Genomic DNA, 19962 nt, shown 5'->3' with positions numbered 1-19962 from the left:
ATGGATTTTGATGAAACTTTGCACTAATATAGTTTATACATCATAATTTCATAGGCTACAAATTTCACGCGTAATGTAACCGCACATTTAGTAAAGTATATTAAACACGTTACGTTTAAAAATAACTATGTATGGTTTATTCCGGTGTTGTGAGGTTACGATGTACCATATTACGAATTGCAAGCAACCTTGGTTCCCTGATTAGTAAATTAGTTCTAACTTACGACAGGCATATTCACACCGACCTGCTGCCGCCTGTCGTCGTCCCTGGCGCGCTGCTCGGCCTGCCTCCGGCGCCGCTCCTCGTCTCGCTTCTCACGTTGCGCCTGCGCAGCCGCGGCGTGCGCGCGCAATTCGTCTAACCGTTTCCTCTGTTCGGCCTCGCGCCTCTCTCGTGCTAATCTCGCTCGGTCTAGGGCTTCTGCTGACGCTGTTAAAGAAAACATGTATGTTAGTCTTAATACAATGAACTTCGGATTGATAGTAAATGGTATGTAATCTTAGGAGATTTCTTTTAGATTCAGCTCTTCAATTTGCGTTTTCTAGAAACGCAAAACCACATTGTGGAATCACCTTCCAGCTATGGTTTTCCTATACGATATTAAAACCTTCAAAAAAAGAGCTTACCCCTAAAAGGCCGGCAACACATTTGCAATTACTCTGGCGCTCATGGGCGACGTAATCACTTACCATCAAATCAACCGCAAGTTTATTTACCCTTACCTATTATTTTTCGAAGTAAATTTTATACCACGTTTTTACATAAATGTCTAAACATACAAACAGTACAGGAGAATAGCGAAATCACTTGGTCTACATTGAAATAAATGCATTTTTTTATTATGAATAAATATTCAGCACATACATTTATTATTAATCTGAATATTTAAAATAGTATAGCCAAAAAGCTTCTTTCTTGAGACAGTTTAAAAAAGTTTATTATTATCATTTACTCAAATGCAACATATAACACATTTCCAAAAGCTAAAGTCTAAAGAATTCTAAATCCAGCGCTGAATACACAAAGCATAATTTCATACCTTTGTTGTGGATTACATCATAAGTATTATTTCTAAAACGATAAATCTTCGTTAACTTTTACAATCGTCAGCTATATCGCAGTGAGGTAATTAGAAACAATTTGGTACTGCTCGTCCAATTGTGACTGGAGATGTTGCGTAAATCTCCAAATTTTATTACTTAATGGAGTAAACTATAATGAAACCACAATGAAAACGTATTATCAAAGCTTTCACTCACATGTTAAGATGCCATAAAGCGAGCATTTTGAAGTTGTACGACCAATAAATATGGTCTTCCCAAATGGACCGCAGCGAATTCACTACGATCATCTAAATGTCTATAAGTCGTTAGAATTTCTCTATGCTTCAAAATATAAAGGCTGCCAAATGTCTACGTACCATATGATTTAGCAATCGAACAACCAAGTATATTAAACAAGACCTTTCTCTCTTTTTCAAACAATGGATCTGAGATCGCTAGACAAAACGCAAACACGTAATTTTCATTTAAAAACGGTATCTCTTATGCTACTTCTATTATTCTAATTAAAATAACTCATGATACTGATTATCATGAGTTATTTTAATTAGAATAATAGAAGTTCAAATGAAAATTACGTGTTTGCGTTTTCTCATCTTCATATAATTTCAAATTACTCAATTTTCAATAAAAAGTTTGATAACTAAATAGGTATTTAGACAGATGACGGCTTATTAATCTAAACCAGACACTGACAAATGATATCACAATAATAATGATATTACCGCCGGTGCCAAGTTAACACCGATTTTTAAACGCCCTTTATAAACAGGCCTAAAAGCAACAACTGAAACTCAACAAACGAAGCAGGGTATGCCGGGGTTGATTTTAAAAGTAACACAACAAAGCCCCACGCAACTATTCAAGCTATTCACGACACTGACCCAATTAATTCCCAGCACGTACACGAAGTAAGGGAATGTTTATAATAATCGATATGTGGTGAATGAGAATTAAAGTAACATACGAATTATCCAAGGATCAATAATTCGTTGGTAAACGCAACGGCATAAATAAGGAATCTTATAGTAAAGCTATAGAGACCGTCATGAAAAAGATTTTGCATGGAGTTTAAAAAAGGAATCTTATAGCAAAGCTATAGAGACCGTCATGAATAAGATTTTGCATGAAGTTTAAAAAAGGAATCTTATAGCAAAGCTATAGAGACCGTCATGAATAAGATTTTGCATGAAGTTTAAAAAAGGAATCTTATAGCAAAGCTATAGAGACCGTCATGAAAAAGATTTTGCATGGAGTTTAAAAAAGGAATCTTATAGCAAAGCTATAGAGACCGTCATGAATAAGATTTTGCATGAAGTTTAAAAAAGGAATCTTATAGCAAAGCTATAGAGACCGTCATGAAAAGATTTTGCATGAAGTTTAAAAAAGGAATCTTATAGCAAAGCTATAGAGACCGTCATGAAAAGATTTTGCATGAAGTTTAAAAAAGGAATCTTATAGCAAAGCTATAGAGACCGTCATGAAAAGATTTTGCATGAAGTTTAAAAAAGGAATCTTATAGCAAAGCTATAGAGACCGTCATGAAAAGATTTTGCATGAAGTTTAAAAAAGGAATCTTATAGCAAAGCTATAGAGACCGTCATGAAAAGATTTTGCATGAAGTTTAAAAAAGGAATCTTATAGCAAAGCTATAGAGACCGTCATGAATAAGATTTTGCATGAAGATGTCTGCATTGACACCTGTCCCATTTGCAACTTCTGCTTTCAAGTAGCTTACTACAGTACAACCAATATAATTAATTACCAATATATTTTTTTTCTAGATTTAACAATTTGCTCGTATTCTTCTTGAATTGCTCATAGGAATCAATGTAATTTAATATAAAAATACAAAAATATAATTTTATATTACGAACAACCTATTTATAACAAATTTTCAACTACAAAAAAAGACTTAAAACCTTTATATAACGTTTCCTCCATTAAATAATTATAGAAAATACATACTGTACTTTGATCAAATTGTGTTACCATTATTAGACGATGTTTGATTGAACAAGAGGAGTACGTAATATTGGGGTTAAATGAAACTATACAAATATCTTGATATAACAAATTTTATAACAACCTAACCTTAATAACAAATGTCAGATAAACAAATTAAGTACGTGATATAACGAATATATGCATGTTCCCTTTCGATTTTTTAATCCTTTGAATTTTGTTTTGTAGGGTGCTACTATAATGAAACACTTAGTATTATGAAAATCAAGTTGTCAAAAGATGTGTTTAGGCCCTTAGAAGTGGAGCGTTTGATTTATATTTATCATTGACTTGATTAGATTTGGAAATCTTATCTTATTAGAGATAATAAATACCAGTTAGCACTATACTGGTTTCGTCGAGACTGCTGACTTCATCTTCAGAAAGCTCTTCGGTATATTTTTACGCAAATAGATACTTGTAGAAGTGAATACACAACATGAGTTTTCATCTACATAAGTTCAACTGTTGATTGATTAAGTAACAAAACAAAATTTTTACACTGTATTGCTCCGTTATATTTTTACGAAACGAGCCACATACAAAATAATTGGATAGTTAAAGAACTATAAATAGGAGATAGCTCTCGACGAATAGAGATCATGTTAGCGCCGATAGCCGTCAAGGTAAATCTATATCCGTCGATTGATTAGACGATCCGTTAACTACTCTTGACAAATTTATATGATTATGGCAGATCAATGAACCGATAAAAAAACTTGTGTATAACATCTGGTATTTATGCGTGCCTAGTATTTATTTTACTAAAGTAGTCATTGCCAGTCGCCTAACCCGAATTTCTTAATGTGCATACTGGTGAAAATTTCGGAAAATCTGTTCTTTAGTGCTTTGTTTACTTTATTTATGGACCCACACTTTACGGTTCAGGGTCGGGAATGCTAGTTATCAAGACTATTAATTTTTATTAGCCATATTTGTATTTTATTGGTGTCTACTTACATACAATGTTTTACAAGTAGCTACATTTTTGTTCTTCTAAAAACAAAAATTAATGGAAACAAAACTATTATGAAATAATAATAGCAATACATATGACGACATTGACTGACAAGCTAAGCAACGCTTGTGTTATGTTTACTAGACAACACTTAAATATTTCTTTTTGTAAATACATACATAATATACCATTCAGACCAATACAAACAATCATACTTATGAATACAAATCTTTATACTGGGCGAGGAATCTAAATTAAAGCTGTGTGCTAAACTGCTAGATCATGGCAGTCATTAGAGTGATAAACTTATTTTTAAACTGGGTTAAACAACGTGTTTACAGACCTATTGATTTGTATATATGTTTAATATGTATATAGCACCCATCAGTGTCTAAGCGACAAGCTGCTTATTTATGTCTTCCCCAGTTTACACCTAAGTTTACGAGTGTCGACGCAGTCGTCCGCTTAAGTGCTTTCGACATAAGTACACTCAATTTGGAAAACAGCGAGATTCTACGTGATTCTAATAAAAGTTAAAACTTGAATAATATAAGACTTCTATTTACCCAGCTCCGCAATTGTGTAGTAGGGCCATAGACAATGAATTGTATTAAAAATGAAAACGTGGCGTGGACAATACGACTAAACGATTACTTTAATGACAAGCGTGCATGCACGGGATTTTCATTTAATGTTACACATAGACACCTTTATAAATATACATTGTTAATAAACTGGCTTATTAAAAAAAAATCTATTGAGTTTCTTGCCAGTTCTTCTCAATTGAATCTGTATACAGAACTGGACGGTAAAGCGACTAAAATGACCTACATGAATAAATGTTCTTAAATTTGAATTTGACAGTATTCATTACATTATATCAATGAATTTAAACAATGTAGATGAAAAGTTTAGAGATTTCTTGACTGGGATTATGTTTTATTTTATACCACGAAATGGAAAATCTTCGTCTTGAAAAACCCCATGCTGTAGTCTCAATTGTAGAGTCTTGGGACTACAAGTTTTAAAATACGACTTTTTAGATCTCATATAATATGAGCAACTAAATAGACATAATAAATTCAATAAACTAATTACGTCGTTGATATGTTCTTGGCAACAGCCATTAACTTACAAAGTGAGGATAAAAATGCCATTAATCTAAATTAAATACAATGGAATTTAACAGTTTAGAATTAAATTAGATAAGTAATCAAAATAGGGGTGACATGCGTGGAGTTGAATTAATTTGTTACATAGTAAATCTAGTGGAATCGAGTTATATACAATTATACAACTCGATTCCACTAGCGAGTGCTACAGGGAGTGGACAACGTGGCCTAAATGATCTATTATCCTGAGTCATGTACATACATACATTACAGTATATCGTATGTATACAGATCTAAAGGGTCCTAATTTCTAAACTTTGGCCCCAATGACCCAAAACCACGATAACACACTAATTTCAAATCTAATAGGGGGGCGGGGGAGGAGAAAAGCCATAGAAGATCGGCCCTATTGCTAGCAATACATATGCCATGGTAGGTCGCACTTCATGCGGCGTCTTCTGGAAACCATAGTGCTTAATTCCTAATGAATTCGTCAAATTGACCTAATTTCACACTCACCCTATCATCCTCCACTGATACACCGCACCGATTTTTTTTTAAGATGTAGGTGGGAATCAAGCTTACGACCCTGGACTTGGGGGGAAAAATATAAATGATGATCATTTATATTATTCCCCCCAAGTCCAACATACATTACATTACATTCCCCCCATTTAATGTTAGGCCCCCAAGCATCATTTATATTAGTAGGGATTAGAGATTACCTAGGTTGAAAATGTTAATATCGATCTGGATGTTTCCTATGTATGTTTTGTATTTACAAAAAAATAGTTAAGTATTTATATCAGTTGTCTAATACCTATAACACTTACTCTGCTTAACTTATGACTAGATGGCGCTGTGTTAATCGTCTAGGGTTATTTATTATTAATTCAATCCGTGATAAAATAATATAAAGCACTTCAACACAATGTCAATGTGGTAGGCGTTTTTAGTAATGTAATGGTGTAAAAACTGAGTCATGACGTAGAATCAGTTATACTATTATTGCTGATATCATACTCGTGTCTGCCAACAAAATTATTTCTTTCCTAGTCTGTAGATCCACTGCTATCATTGGTGATGAGAAATCAGTATAATCTTCACAAACGTATTACATGACCAGACTTTGAAGTCTTACTTCTTTTAACCTGGTGTCTCGTGGTTTGTTTACTTAGTCGAATTTTACTAGGGACATGGAGTATACGCTACTACATAGTATTTAGACTTGTGGTGGCATGGTGGGCCGGGTCATTGGGCTCTCTAAAATATGGTCGAGTGCAGTGATGGCTGGCTCATCCGTCATACTCGTAAACGGGTGCTGCTTGAAGGGATTGGTATGCTCTAGTCGCTATGACTGATTTCCTCTTATTAATTGTTTAACCAATTGGTTATATATTCAATATTTTTTCCTATTTGATTATTTAATTGAATCAGTGCTTTGTATTCACACACTTAAACTTAAAAATGTAAAGTAATAATAAAATTATTTAAAAGAGCAACACGCAAGTTTCTTGCTCGTTCTTCTTGTGATGAGACAGGTTTCCGAATGAGTGGTAGATTAAAAAAATGTAATGACTATTCAAAAGTGCTTCAATGTAAGTAAGTTTATTTGAATAAATGATTTTCTATTCTATTCTTATATTTTTACATACTATAAAACAAAACATTGCTGCTATCATTGGTGAATGAGAAATCAGTATAATCATGACAACAATCTTTAAACGTATTACGTGACCAGACTTTGAAGTCTTACCTCTTTTGATCTGGTATCTTGTGGTTTGTTTGCTTTATTATCTTTTACTAGGGGATGACATGGAGTAGACATTACCAGATAATAATTATATATTTACTATGGTAAACAAATAAAGTAAAACAAAATCACTGCCGCTGTCTATTCGCTAATATCTTTTAAATAACAAAACGGATATTAATGCAGTTTTCAGCAATAAATAGTGTTTTAGAGGAAGGTTTATATGTGTAATACATGCGAGTGCGAAGTCGGGACGAGTCGCTAGTATAATATAATTATGTGCTTCATCATTACATGTATATTTAGTAAGAACACAAAAAAAACGGTAAATTAAATTGTAGCATAAATTCAATACTAACAAAGTTGAATACCTAATAATGACATTAAGAAAGCTATCGAATTAAAATCACCCAAAAAAAATTTTTGTACTTTAATTTTCTTCTAAAATCGAGACTATTGCACCACTATTGCATTAAGTTTGGGAATTTTTGTACAAAAATTTTGGCAATTATTATTAAAACGTCCCTATTGGGCAGAGTGCGGGCGAGTTCCAACAGTGTCCTGAAGACAATTGCTTGTAAAGTAGACTGTCCCATTCTAAGACACTGGGTGGGACAGGTAATATGTTAAAAATTACATTTTTATTTTATTATATATTTTATTACTAACATAGGATAAGTTATGTCATTAAGCTGTTACTAACACAATGGATCATGTTGTCTGAAATAAAAATTATTATTATTATTATTATTATACTTGACTGTACTGTATTTATTCAAAAACATCTTTATATGAAGGTGAATAGTCAGACAGCCCACCTGTTAAGTGGCACCTACATAGCTAAATATGCGGTCCCCGGTCTCGCCTACTGTACCTATGTAATACTAAAGGTCACCACTAGAAGAACCTTCGACACGCAATAGACACCACGCCTTAAAATTCCATGAAATTAACTATGTAGTGTTAAAAATATTTTTTTAAACAAAAAATACCGTCTTATTACTAAAAAAATAATAATAATCTCAGGCCAATTCAGACAGCGCCCAAGTTAAGCTAGCTAAAGCTTGTGTTATGGGTACTAGATAACATACAATGTACATAGGATATTTTTTTTTTTCATAAATACATACATACTATACATAAAAACACTCAAACCGAAACGAACTATCATAGTCATGAATACAAATGTTTGTGCCGTGCGAGGAATCGAACCCGCGACCATCGGAAGTAAGGCGGAGTGCTACACCGCTAGACCAATATAGAATCAATTTGAAAGTATACTGTTTGGGTTGTAACTTAACTATGAAAAGATACTAAAATATAATAATAAAAGTGAGACTGGTTATAATTAAAACTGCTTAATCATAAATAAGTAAGTAGGTATCAAAAAAATACAAATATTTATAAAAAGAATGGCGGACAAGTTACCAGTAACATCCCATATTGATCCCGCATCAGTCACAATGTTTGTTAAGCGATATCTTCACAAAAAGATAACGAATTCGAATATCGTTTTACTATCTTCTTTAAACATTATTTTTATTCGAAATCAAACTAAATATGTTATTCTAACACAATGATGCCGTGGGTTGAATCGCAATGGTTGCCTAAAAATGGTTTCGGTCATCTTTTTTTTTTATACTACTATGGTGGCAATCAAGCATACGGCCCATCTGATGGTAAATGGTCACCGTAGCCTATGAACGCCTGAAACACCAGGGGTATCACTTGCGCGTTGCCGACCCTGATATCATCTATAACATTATTATATTATTATGAGATTTATCCGTAGCGAAAATGCCTTTACGTCCGCATGTGCGTTTTTATCTTTTAGTTATCTTGTTTATCTCAGTGTTTTTGTGGTATATGAGTTTCTTAATTCCTATATCTATCCCTATGTACTGAAGTAGCTGATAAAAAGTCAATACACGCAAACATAACTTATGGAGCATTTATATTGAAAATATTATGTAAAACTTGGCGCTTTGATCTTTTGGCGTTAAATGCACTGTATTTGTAATTTATTACTACTATATATACGGTCAAATATATCATATATATATTACTAGCTGACCCGCGCATCTTCGTCTGCATGACACTTATCATATATCGCCCAATTTATATAGTGTCTTTTTAAACTATAGCCTATATGTTATTCTAATGCTATATATATATATGATAGCTATATTACTGTAAAGTTTCATCAAAATCCGTTCAGTAGTTTTTGCGTGAAAGAGTAACAAACATCCATCCATAATCACAAACTTTAACTTTTTAACGTCTCTTTACTCTGTAAATTCGATTTTTTAAATAAACAAACTATCTCTACCCTTATACACGTATTGCTCTTAAACACAATTTTACTCGTAAAATTATAGACAAGTCATAAAATTTGTCGATTTCACCGTCGGCTCAGTGACGAAATATCTATAAACAGCGTGGGACGAATTCGACTCCCGCTGAGAAAATACGCGTAACTGCGTAACACATCGCACACAAACCATTGTGTGGCGTCAAAATATCATTAGTACATTCATAAAACATACATAACTATAAACAAAACAAATATATACATATAATATATTAATCTAAACAAGCGTAAAAGCACAACCTCGTTCATGCTGGCGAGGTCCCAGGAAGGGTGGAAGGGTGGACGGATGTTTTATTTTTTCGGATTACTCTAATGCAGTTGGCCTTAGCTGGCCTTTACAGCTTCATCGGACGATAGGGGGTGAGTGCAGGTGGCATTCCAAACCCGCGGAAGGACTTATGGAGCGGCTTCATGCCAGCTCCCGTCTGACGGATACGACTTTAGTCTGAAGGCACAGCTAGGGGTACGAACCTCGGCTCAGGCCGTCGTAATTTCGATCTCCGTTTAATTGGATGAGGGACCGATCGGAGGGGAGAAGAATGATAAGAGCCCGAAGTCAGGTCAGCCCATCGTGACATATTCGGGGGAACCGCGTGGAGGTCAACCTGACATGGTAGATTGCTAGCTAAGCGATCATTCGCCTTCATTACTAAATTAATGACAACTCTATTTATGCAGTTCTATTACACCATAAATTTTCCGGAGGAATCTCTCGAAACTTTATCAAAACCCGTTGTGTTACTTAAATGTAAGCGGAAAAACAGAAAAAATACTAAGACGTACGGTAGCACACAATTATCCGCATAGAGGCAACTAAACAACCATAGTGTCTCTATAGAGTTCTACACTCTATAGCACAGAGTAAGGAGATGAATTTGTTCTCCTATTAATAGATTATTTGGCATGATGTACATTATTAACAATGTACATAGCACGCGTATGACGTTGTAAATAAAATTCATGCAAGTCATTGAACCGTTTGCATATGCGACTCTACGTATTAGTCGTATAGAGTACTAGCTGACCCGTGCGACTTCGTCTGCATCACACTTATCATTATATATAGCCCAATTTACATATAATCTTTTTAAATTATAGACTATGTGTTATTCTGATGTATAAGCTATGTTACTGTAAAGTTACATCAAAATCCGTTCAGTAGTTTTTGCGTGAAAGAGAAATAAACATCCATCCATACTCACAAATTGTATTCTATTCATTACTAACAATCCTCCCTGACTACAAAAAGTCTAGTCTTCAAGTCTATGGTGAAGTTTTTTTTAAAATCCTACTCCTAACAGAGTTTGGAAGACACATATATTATAATATTATTTATATATAAGTTTATTTATAACAAATAATATTCTCATATATATTGGAAATGCTTACCCTCCGATTTTATCATCAGATGATGAATGATGATGATGAAAACGGAAGGTAGACACCGGAACTCCGTAATAAAACAATGTAACAGCCGTATGTTAATCATTGAAGTTAGTTTTTACATGTACACGCATATAATTATACTTATTTGTTCAACCACACATACACACACAAATACATGGTCAAATAGATATATTACAGCTGTGTATTTTACAATGCAAATTGATTAGATAAAAGTATTAAAGTAAGACGGCGTATTTCAATTCCAAAGTTTAATGCAATTTATAAAGTGTATATCGAGGTCGCTTACTATGTTAAATGTAAAAACTTCAAAAGTTAAATTGTAGTCAATTGTTTAGACTATGTACGAGACGACTTGTCACTCGATCGATCCATCGATTAGTCTGGATTTTTTTAAAATAAATGATAATGGAATGATTCGTCCACCTGCACTAACGATATACGCTGGCAGGGCACCAGTGGAGGATGATAAGATGAGAATGACGTCAGGTCAGATAGCCTATCGTGATAAAATCACTTCTCCTTACATGGTACATTGCTAGCAATGGGATCGTAGTCCTCATTACTGGGGCGAAAGGGGATTGTTAGTAATGTGGACTGATCTTATTGCTAGCAATGTACCATATCAGGTTGACGTGCACGTGGTTCCCCCTGCAAATCATCGTGATAAATTCTTGGTGAATTTGTGACGATGGGCTAACTGACCTGACCTCTTGCTCATCTTATCATCCTCCACTGGTGCCCCGCCGGCGAAAACCGTTAGCGCAGGCGGGACCACCATTCCATTATCATCCATCACAAAGTCCTCATTAATCAATCCATTTCTCTTACCGGCAACAATTTGAACCATCATTAACTTTATGAACTATTCTGCTTGAAAGACATGGTCTAATCAAACGTTGTATACATAGAGATTTCTAGATTTCATTTTATTCCTTTAGTCATCAATGAAATATATACTAGGCAATTTAAACGAATTCCTTCAGTCTAAATCCAGCTTTAGATTATAAACAAGTGATTCGGACCCATTACAATGTCATTGGCAAGAAGTAAAGTAAATACGACTGTACTTATTAGGATGTACGACCTTGTGGCACTGTCCTCATTAATTCATAAGTTGAAACTTAATGCTACATTATAATAAAGACTATTTTCTAATTTCCAATGACTTGTTAAGCGATATCAGTGCTTATGAGGTGGTAATACGTGCGAGTGATTAGCGTGGGTGTGACATTGTGAGGTAACCATATGTAACTTAAAAGATAGGAGCCCAATATGTTGATCATGGGTGCTCTGTCGCCCACAGTTCCATGAAATGAAGTGTTGATTAAATTCTGACTTTCAAAAGAAACCTTTCATATGGGACATAGTAATTAGTACTAAATATTAATAATTTGTTATAATAATAATTTAGTTATGTTTATGAGATCTAACTGGGTATGCTTATTGTTTTATATTTACCAATTATGATCATATGTTACTGTAAACATGGAATGCAATATGTATTGAGTATTAAATTCTAAACCGATTTTTATTAATCTTGTTTCAATCATCATACAAACATTACAGATTTAGATAGACATTTATTAGTAATTAGCTGTGCCCGCGTGTATTAGTGACTTTAATCAAATAAAGAAATAATATTTGATAATCTAAACCAAAAAGAAAAAAGTTTCATCCGTATAGCTTCACTAATGACCTCAAACCATTCTTTATGTTATTTGAGCCCCTTAAGGGTATAATTTTTACAAACTTTGCATATCATTTTAATTTATATTTATTCAACAGCCTAAAAATAAAGTTTCATGCTTCTACAATAGCTTTAAAAATGACCATACTTCTAATCTTCCCTTTCCACCCCTTACAACCCTTCTTTCGCATTAATAGTCGATGTCCTTTCAAGGTCTAGATTATCTTTGTACCAAATTTCATTAAATTCGAAGCAGTTTTGGTGTTAAAGCGAGACGGACAGACAAGGATTGCTTTCGCATTAATATTAGTACGGATTTAAAACACTGTCATAGTTAGGAAATATACTTTGATATTATTTTGTAAACAGTGTAATAGTATGAAATTTTAAAGATTGACATTAGGTAGTTTCAATTTTAGAAAAGTACTGCCGAAGATCAATATTTTACAGCAAACATACTTAAGTAGCGAACCAGGTAAGTACAGACCATACAAAAGTGATGACTCAAATGTAATTATGCATAAAATAACAACTTTCCACTTAAATAAGCAGAAATTGTTAGTACAGTGAATTCGAGATAAAATCTACTCAGGTAATGTTAGCATATGATAATATAGGAATATGAAGTAAAGTTGGAAGTAAAACTTATACTAGCTGTCTAGGAAAACATCGTTTTGCCTTATAAATTAATATCGCAATTAAAAAATAGGGGTTGCTGGCAGAAGAGTGAAAATATAGCGTTGTAGGTATTTGTGAATGCTAAATCATACTAAAATAAAAATATTTAGGGGTGGGTCGCCATTATCATTAAGGGGTATAAAAAATAGATGTTGGCTGATTCTCAGACCTACCCGATATGCATTAAAATTTTCATAACAAAAAGAAATTATTCCTTGAGTTTCTTGCCAGTACTTCTCAACTGTCATAACTAATTGAAATGCACAGTAGCGATAGTTATTGTCACATATATAGTACCTGTGACAATAACTGGTTCATATACACTTGTTATATTTTATAAATACCATGTTTGTAATAAAACAAAACTTGGAATCCATTCTTTATAGAAATTATTAATTTATTATCATATGATAAAAAAATAAAAAGATAGTGCCGTGGCCGCTTTGGGCCATCCCTTATATTATTATGATTAAGAGTAATATGGTAGCTACCAACATATGATTTATTTACTACAATTATATTTTTTTTAAAGTGCATTGGTCTGATTAGATAGGACATTAATAGTTTTATTTCTTGAAAACTTACCACATTTTGTACCTAATAATAATGATCCATCTATCACAAACAATCTAATCTATAAACAATTAAATAAAAAGATATAGTTTTATAATTTTAACATTTAATCATTGGTGTAGATTACAATTAAACACATTATGTCATGATGAACATGTGTTAATATTTTATTTGAGGCATAAGTGAAAAGTGTCTAGTGTTTATATATATATACAATTTCTGCAAATATAATTAAGGTACTTAAGAGATGTCTGTACAGAAAATGGTATTTGTTACTCTAAATATTCTATAAAGCTATTGGTGTGAAAATTGCTTATACTTTTTCTATTAAAATATATTTTATTATTATCAAAATATAATCTTTACACAATATATATATTATATATAAAACAAAGTCTCAAGTCAAAATCTTTTATATTGTGCAACAGATTTTAGAGTGATTCAAGAGGTATGGCAGAGAAATTCAAAGATTTGTAATGTATCTGCGCAGAAACAGGACGCTAGTTTAAAAAATAATTAAATGATTTAACTAATTGAGTCTTTAGTTACTGCATGTGACAAACACAGATAAACATAAACAGTACCACAGATATTATTAAATATATGTTATATCTTTGACATTCATGCATTGCTATTCCTAGAGAGTAATGTGAAATGTTTCCACCGTCTGTGTAATTAATAGGTTAGGAAATTAACTTTACTAATTAAAAATTATTTATAGAATTTTTAGAATATTCTAGAACTTCAATCATAAGACTATGACTAAAATTCTATTGTGGGACATATGTAACAGTTGACAATAAATTGTCAACGGACTCGAAACTAATTTGGTGAAGGTTGGGTTGGGTCTCCCACACAATGTTTCAATAACAAATATTAAATTTTGAAATGTTTTTCATTTGAATAATTTAGCAATGATATCAAATATAGCACACAATAAGAATCTCAGACTGAGTGTATATTATTTATTTTTCTTTTAATAGTGAGATTCTGAATTTTTTAATATGCAACTTCCTAAGGTTTGAAGAATGATTTATGTTCAGTTGTATGTGTTAGTTAGTCACTTTATACCAAGAGAAATTCTAGCAAATTGTAGTTCTTTTTGTAGTGTATGATACATATAATGGTTTTATTCTTTTAACTATGATATCTCCAAGAAAGAATTCTATGAGTAGTAGAAGACAAATAATCTTGTAGGTACTAAGATGATTATTATTATTAATTTTACAAGGTGAACTTCTATAGTCAACCTTTATTAATTTATAACATGTACATATATTACAACATTTATATGAAATATAATATTCTATTTGAACAAAGACAGTCTTTCTTTAATACAATTTTGTGTTTTTATTTATCAAATTTTAATTTGGTCATAAAAAACACATGTGTGGTTAAGTCCATTGTATAATATGTTTATTCATTATGTTGTCACTATGGGGAAAACATATTGTAACCAAAAATGAGACTAAATCCATGTTAATGATGAAACATTATCAATACAGAACCAATATGGATGATCCTTTTCTAATTGTAATGAGTATTTAACAAATAGATCATTAACTCTTTAAAAATACTATTATGTATAATTATTATTAGCATAAATATGCTAATAATACTATAATATAATTAACATTAAACATAATACAAACATATTAAGAGGCTACCTTATAATTGTTTCTAAGTGGACAATAAGGATAGTGATAAAAAAGTATCATTATATCATTTAAGTTATATGGGCCTTTCTCTACTAACTGGAAACTTGTCTATTGAAATTTGTCCCAACCTATTTTTCAACAAAATTAAAAATATAATATGTTAAATCGATAGATAGTCATAATGTAAATGCATATGAACAAGAAACCATTGTAATTTTCCCTTATTTTTAGAATTATAGGCAACTTTGTAAAAAAATGCGGCAGAGGACTGTTTTGCCACCCAGAGTACTGTTTTTTCCACCCCGAGGACAGTTTATATCAATGTTTATTTGAAGAAAAACACAATATTAATTATTCATTGCAATCAAATAAATTTTCTTCTTTATTTAATACTGTATCACATATAGAAATTTTCGTTTTCATCGCCTCTGAATGTGTGTCCTTTAGCATCACATTTACAGTAACAATTTTTAAGAAGGTTACTGTTAGTTCGCCTTCTTCCGTGTCTATGTATCAGCATATTCAGTGTTTCTTACTAGAAATTTAACCACGATGTAATCACCAATCATGCAATCAAGATGTGATAGTGTAATTCTGTTGGTTGATTGAACTAGGTCCAGCCAGTACAACGTCGTTGTGGGTCTCCATTGTGGAATCCTGTGAGTTGTCCATGTTTTCACTTTCAGAGTCTGTGTAAATATCATCTACGTTAAGTTTTGTCTTGTTTTTGTAACTAACACTAAATTGAAATGCTGGCACTCGTCTTCACAAGTGCAACTTAAACTTTTCATTATGAGTTTCGCGGTACTTGGAGCTAATTCCAGAGGACTTCTTAATGTTTCAGCCTTAACTTGATGTATTTTTATAGAGCCATTAAAGTTTTTTAAATTAACTGTTTCATTTTGAATGTCGTCTGTCAATTCTTGGATGGCTTTATCGTCAATCGTGAACAAGTTAATTGCGGAACATCTTCGTTGAATAGCCTCTATACTAATGTCTCAATATCACCTCCTGTAGTGACGACGACATCAGCGGTTCTCTTGCAGGTCTCCCCAATGCCAAGTTTTTGACTGCTTCTATGCGAGCTTCTGGCGAATCACGCATTTGGGTAAGTTTAGTGTTAGGTGTGTCTACATTTTCCTTTGTCTTAGCTTTTTCCAAACGTTCTAATCTCTTCCTATATTTCTCGGATTTTTTTCAGTAATACTCCAACTTTTTGTCTTTATCCTTTACAATTTTGTTACGTTTCTTTCTAGCATTACGCTTTCTCGCATTAATAGCATCACTTCGCGGAGTGGTCATATGGTATTTTTTCGTACAAAGTTGTTTGTAATTTCTTTCAAAGCCTTTTTTTGCCTGCGCGAAAGATAGCACAGTGCTTTCTCTATTCTTTAGTCACAGCTTTGTGTTTACGTCGACTCATATCATGAACTGACTTTCTTGTACCTTTTTCCCTCTTTCATTGGTAGTTTCGACGTACTTTTTCCTTCAATGGCTCTCTTTTTACTGGGTCATTTTTTAGCCGTTGATGTCTTAATCTTCCTGCAATTCGTTTCTGCTCTTCTATTTCTTCTTTGGTTTTAGGTTTCTTCTTTGGTGACATTGCGGCAATTCTTAAACAATAAAACATACTTTCAATATATAAAAAACCGTAATGGTTTAGTTACTAGGTACATATTTCATTTTATATTCTAAAATCCATAATAATAGAAAAAAAAGACCTGAATTAGCGGAACAGGCTAATGTAAGAAAGAAAGACGCTATTGGCAAGCAGTAGTTTAGTGCAGACTATAAAGACTATTAATAAAGTACACGGACGTCAAATAAAACAGTCCTCTGTCCCATTAAACAGTCCTCTGTATTATAAATTTCCAGAGGACTGTTGTACAGAGGACTGTTATTTTTACGTAAAAATGTCATACCACGTATCGGTTTAAATATTACTTCAAAACACAGAAACAGGTCTAAATTATCACTCTGAGCAATATTTTTATTAAATAAATATAATTATAACACATAAAACACTGTAAAATAGACTTACCAGAGGAATGTTCACTCAACATTACAGAGACGTGGCTCCCACACAGACGCGAAGTTGTCACTGCGCAAAATCTTGGAGACTTGTTCAGCATGACGACCGAGTAACCTTCACACTGTTAACGTTCCATTTCACGCGAAATATACCCATAATAGTGTTTAATATTTTTGTGGCGCGATATTCAAATTGTGACAGTGGACTGTTCACAAATATATCGGACAAAATAACACTACCTTTTAGTAAAAAAAAAATCTCTAAAATTATAATTGTTTTTTGTTCACATGCATTCAATATTCTTTATGTTCATAGACTTATAAGATTTTACATTTTTAATAACAACTAATAAAAACCGAACCCAATCATACTCGATCCGGAATTAGGACAAAACAGAGGACTGTTTTTAGTGACTTTCAGACCAATTTTATGAAATAATTATGATTCTAAATATTGATTAAGCTTGGCTCCTTAAATAACAGGTTATATATTATGTGTTTTAATAAATAAAACTATGCATTAATATAGGCAAAGTAAAAAAAAATGCTTGGACCATGATTTTCCTGTTAGTGGAGAAAGGCCCATATAGATATAGATTATTTATTTTATATGTATGCTAATCTGTAAGGAATATATAATATGGCTTAAAATTACATTAATAATATTAAGTTGCCTAAACAAAAAATAAGTAACCGAAACTGTTCTAATAGATGAAATAGCTTTGACTCTAAATTCAAATTAAGAACACTCTTTTTCTATGCTAATTGAGAACATAACATTGAAAGACCACTATTTGCTGTAGTTTTTTTTTCGTCAAATATACCCATAATAAAATATAAAACAAATGATGCTATTCTATATGATATGCTTCCAGATAAGTACATTAGCACCCTCTACACTTTAAATTCCTTTTAAAAATTATCCAAATCCCCTTATACATGAATTTATTTAATATTATGTATACTAATTCAATTAAAAACACCAACACTATATCTTTACAAGTTCAAAAAGCAAAAATATGTATTACTACAGTTGATCCAATCATCACTTGATACATGATTGACTATTATGGTAACAGACATTGCCTAAAAAAACTTTCAGCCATAAGGCTCTCCTATTGTATTTAATTTCCTGTATCTCTATGAAGTATTGAAATGTATATACCTTAATTGTATAATACAATAAACAAATAAGTAATCTCTAATTAATCCTTTATGGACAAGCATATTTACAAAATTAAAAGTAGCCTAAAACACAAGATAAAGATGAACACTATTATTTCAATCTAAAGATATAACAGGCTTAGTTTCAGGTTATAAAGTGAAATTTTTATTGCATTTTATGGAAAGTTCTCTAATATACTGATAAGATAAATATAGAAAGTGCATTGTGAACAGCAGGCATGGTAAAACCGTAGGTATGTGTGCCCATACGTCATTGTATAAATTAAAATATGGAAGCTGTCTCAGAAGGAACAAAATTCCTCTAGCCACCTCAAACCAGAAGAAATAACCGTGAAATTGTCTTAGAAAGTAAAAAAAAAGAAAATACATGTAACGGTAGTGCTGCAATAAGGAGTAAAATTCGTCGGATGACAGCCAAGGTAGGTATAAGGCCGTACTTGCATTCCAACCAATGCCCAACTGGTAACTATTACGCTAATTTTAGAACATACCACGACGGGAAAAAGGTGTCCAAATAAAGATGAAAAACAAAACATTTGGAGTGCGTCGGACATCTCATTGCGGAATTTCTCGAACACGGACCCACGTCGTGAGGCCACGACGCGATTTAGGGTTAGGCAATTTTCAATCACATACTACACTAAAATGGCACGTTTCAACTATATTGCACATATACCTTTACTTTCAGCGGTTTCGGAAAATTCTTTCACGTCACCAACCATCTTGCTGGATGACAGTCACTCACTAAACACTTTTTATTCGAACATATTTCGAAAACTCATACTTGATTCACTATTTTCAGACAGCCAGCCAGCGATCTATACTACAACTCTACAACACTTCGTTCCGTTCACTGCCAATGACGTGCGGCCGTCGAGCGATGAGATGGCGATCGGAGACACACGCGAGCAACCTTCAAAACAAAATGTCAAATAGATGTTGCTTTTAGTTATTGTCTCTAAGTAGTAATAATATATTTACAAATAATTATCAATATCCTTATTAAAAGTTATTAGCTGTAATAAATTATCTTTATTGCATTATGTAACCAACATTAACAGCTGTGCTGCTGTGTATCTGAGTCATATAGTTTATTAAAAAAAATACTGACTTAAGTAATAATTACATTGCGTGTTTACTTTGAATAACAAGTAATATGACGTTGAAAATAAAGCGATGTAAATCAAACTTTCCTACATTGATGTTCGTATGACTCCATCTAGTGGCCAATGTAGAAATGGCACCTGGAATGAAAAGTAAAGAAGTGATATTAAAACTATTAGTTATATTTTTAAACACAAGTGTTTTTATTCTATAATATTATTATTTGAATTAATTATTTATAGTAGTTCTAAGACAATAATCTTGACAGGACTAGGAGATATAGGAGATTACGCCATCTATTGGAATTTACAGTAAATCACTTAGTAAAATGTTCTTGTGTTACAACAGATATTAAAGCAGAGCTAGATAACTGATGTTA

General features: G+C 32.5%; 1 protein-coding gene across 1 annotated transcript in view; it reads right to left on the bottom strand.

Moving 5' to 3' along the window:
- LOC131852091 (MAP7 domain-containing protein 2-like) overlaps positions 1 to 19468 on the bottom strand; it is a 74072-nt gene extending 54604 nt beyond the window's left edge. Inside the window, 2 exon segments of the mRNA XM_059202715.1 lie at positions 225 to 430; positions 19156 to 19468. Coding sequence (XP_059058698.1) covers positions 225 to 430; positions 19156 to 19201 — 252 coding nt within the window. The 5' untranslated portion in view covers positions 19202 to 19468.
- Positions 19469 to 19962: the final 494 nt, after the last annotated feature.

Source organism: Achroia grisella, unplaced genomic scaffold, assembly GCF_030625045.1.
Source record: "Achroia grisella isolate CSIRO2021 unplaced genomic scaffold, CSIRO_AGI_Agris_v1 utg840, whole genome shotgun sequence".
In the NCBI taxonomy this organism is placed as follows: Eukaryota; Metazoa; Arthropoda; class Insecta; order Lepidoptera; family Pyralidae; genus Achroia; species Achroia grisella.
This window is presented reverse-complemented; position numbering and strand designations above follow the sequence as displayed.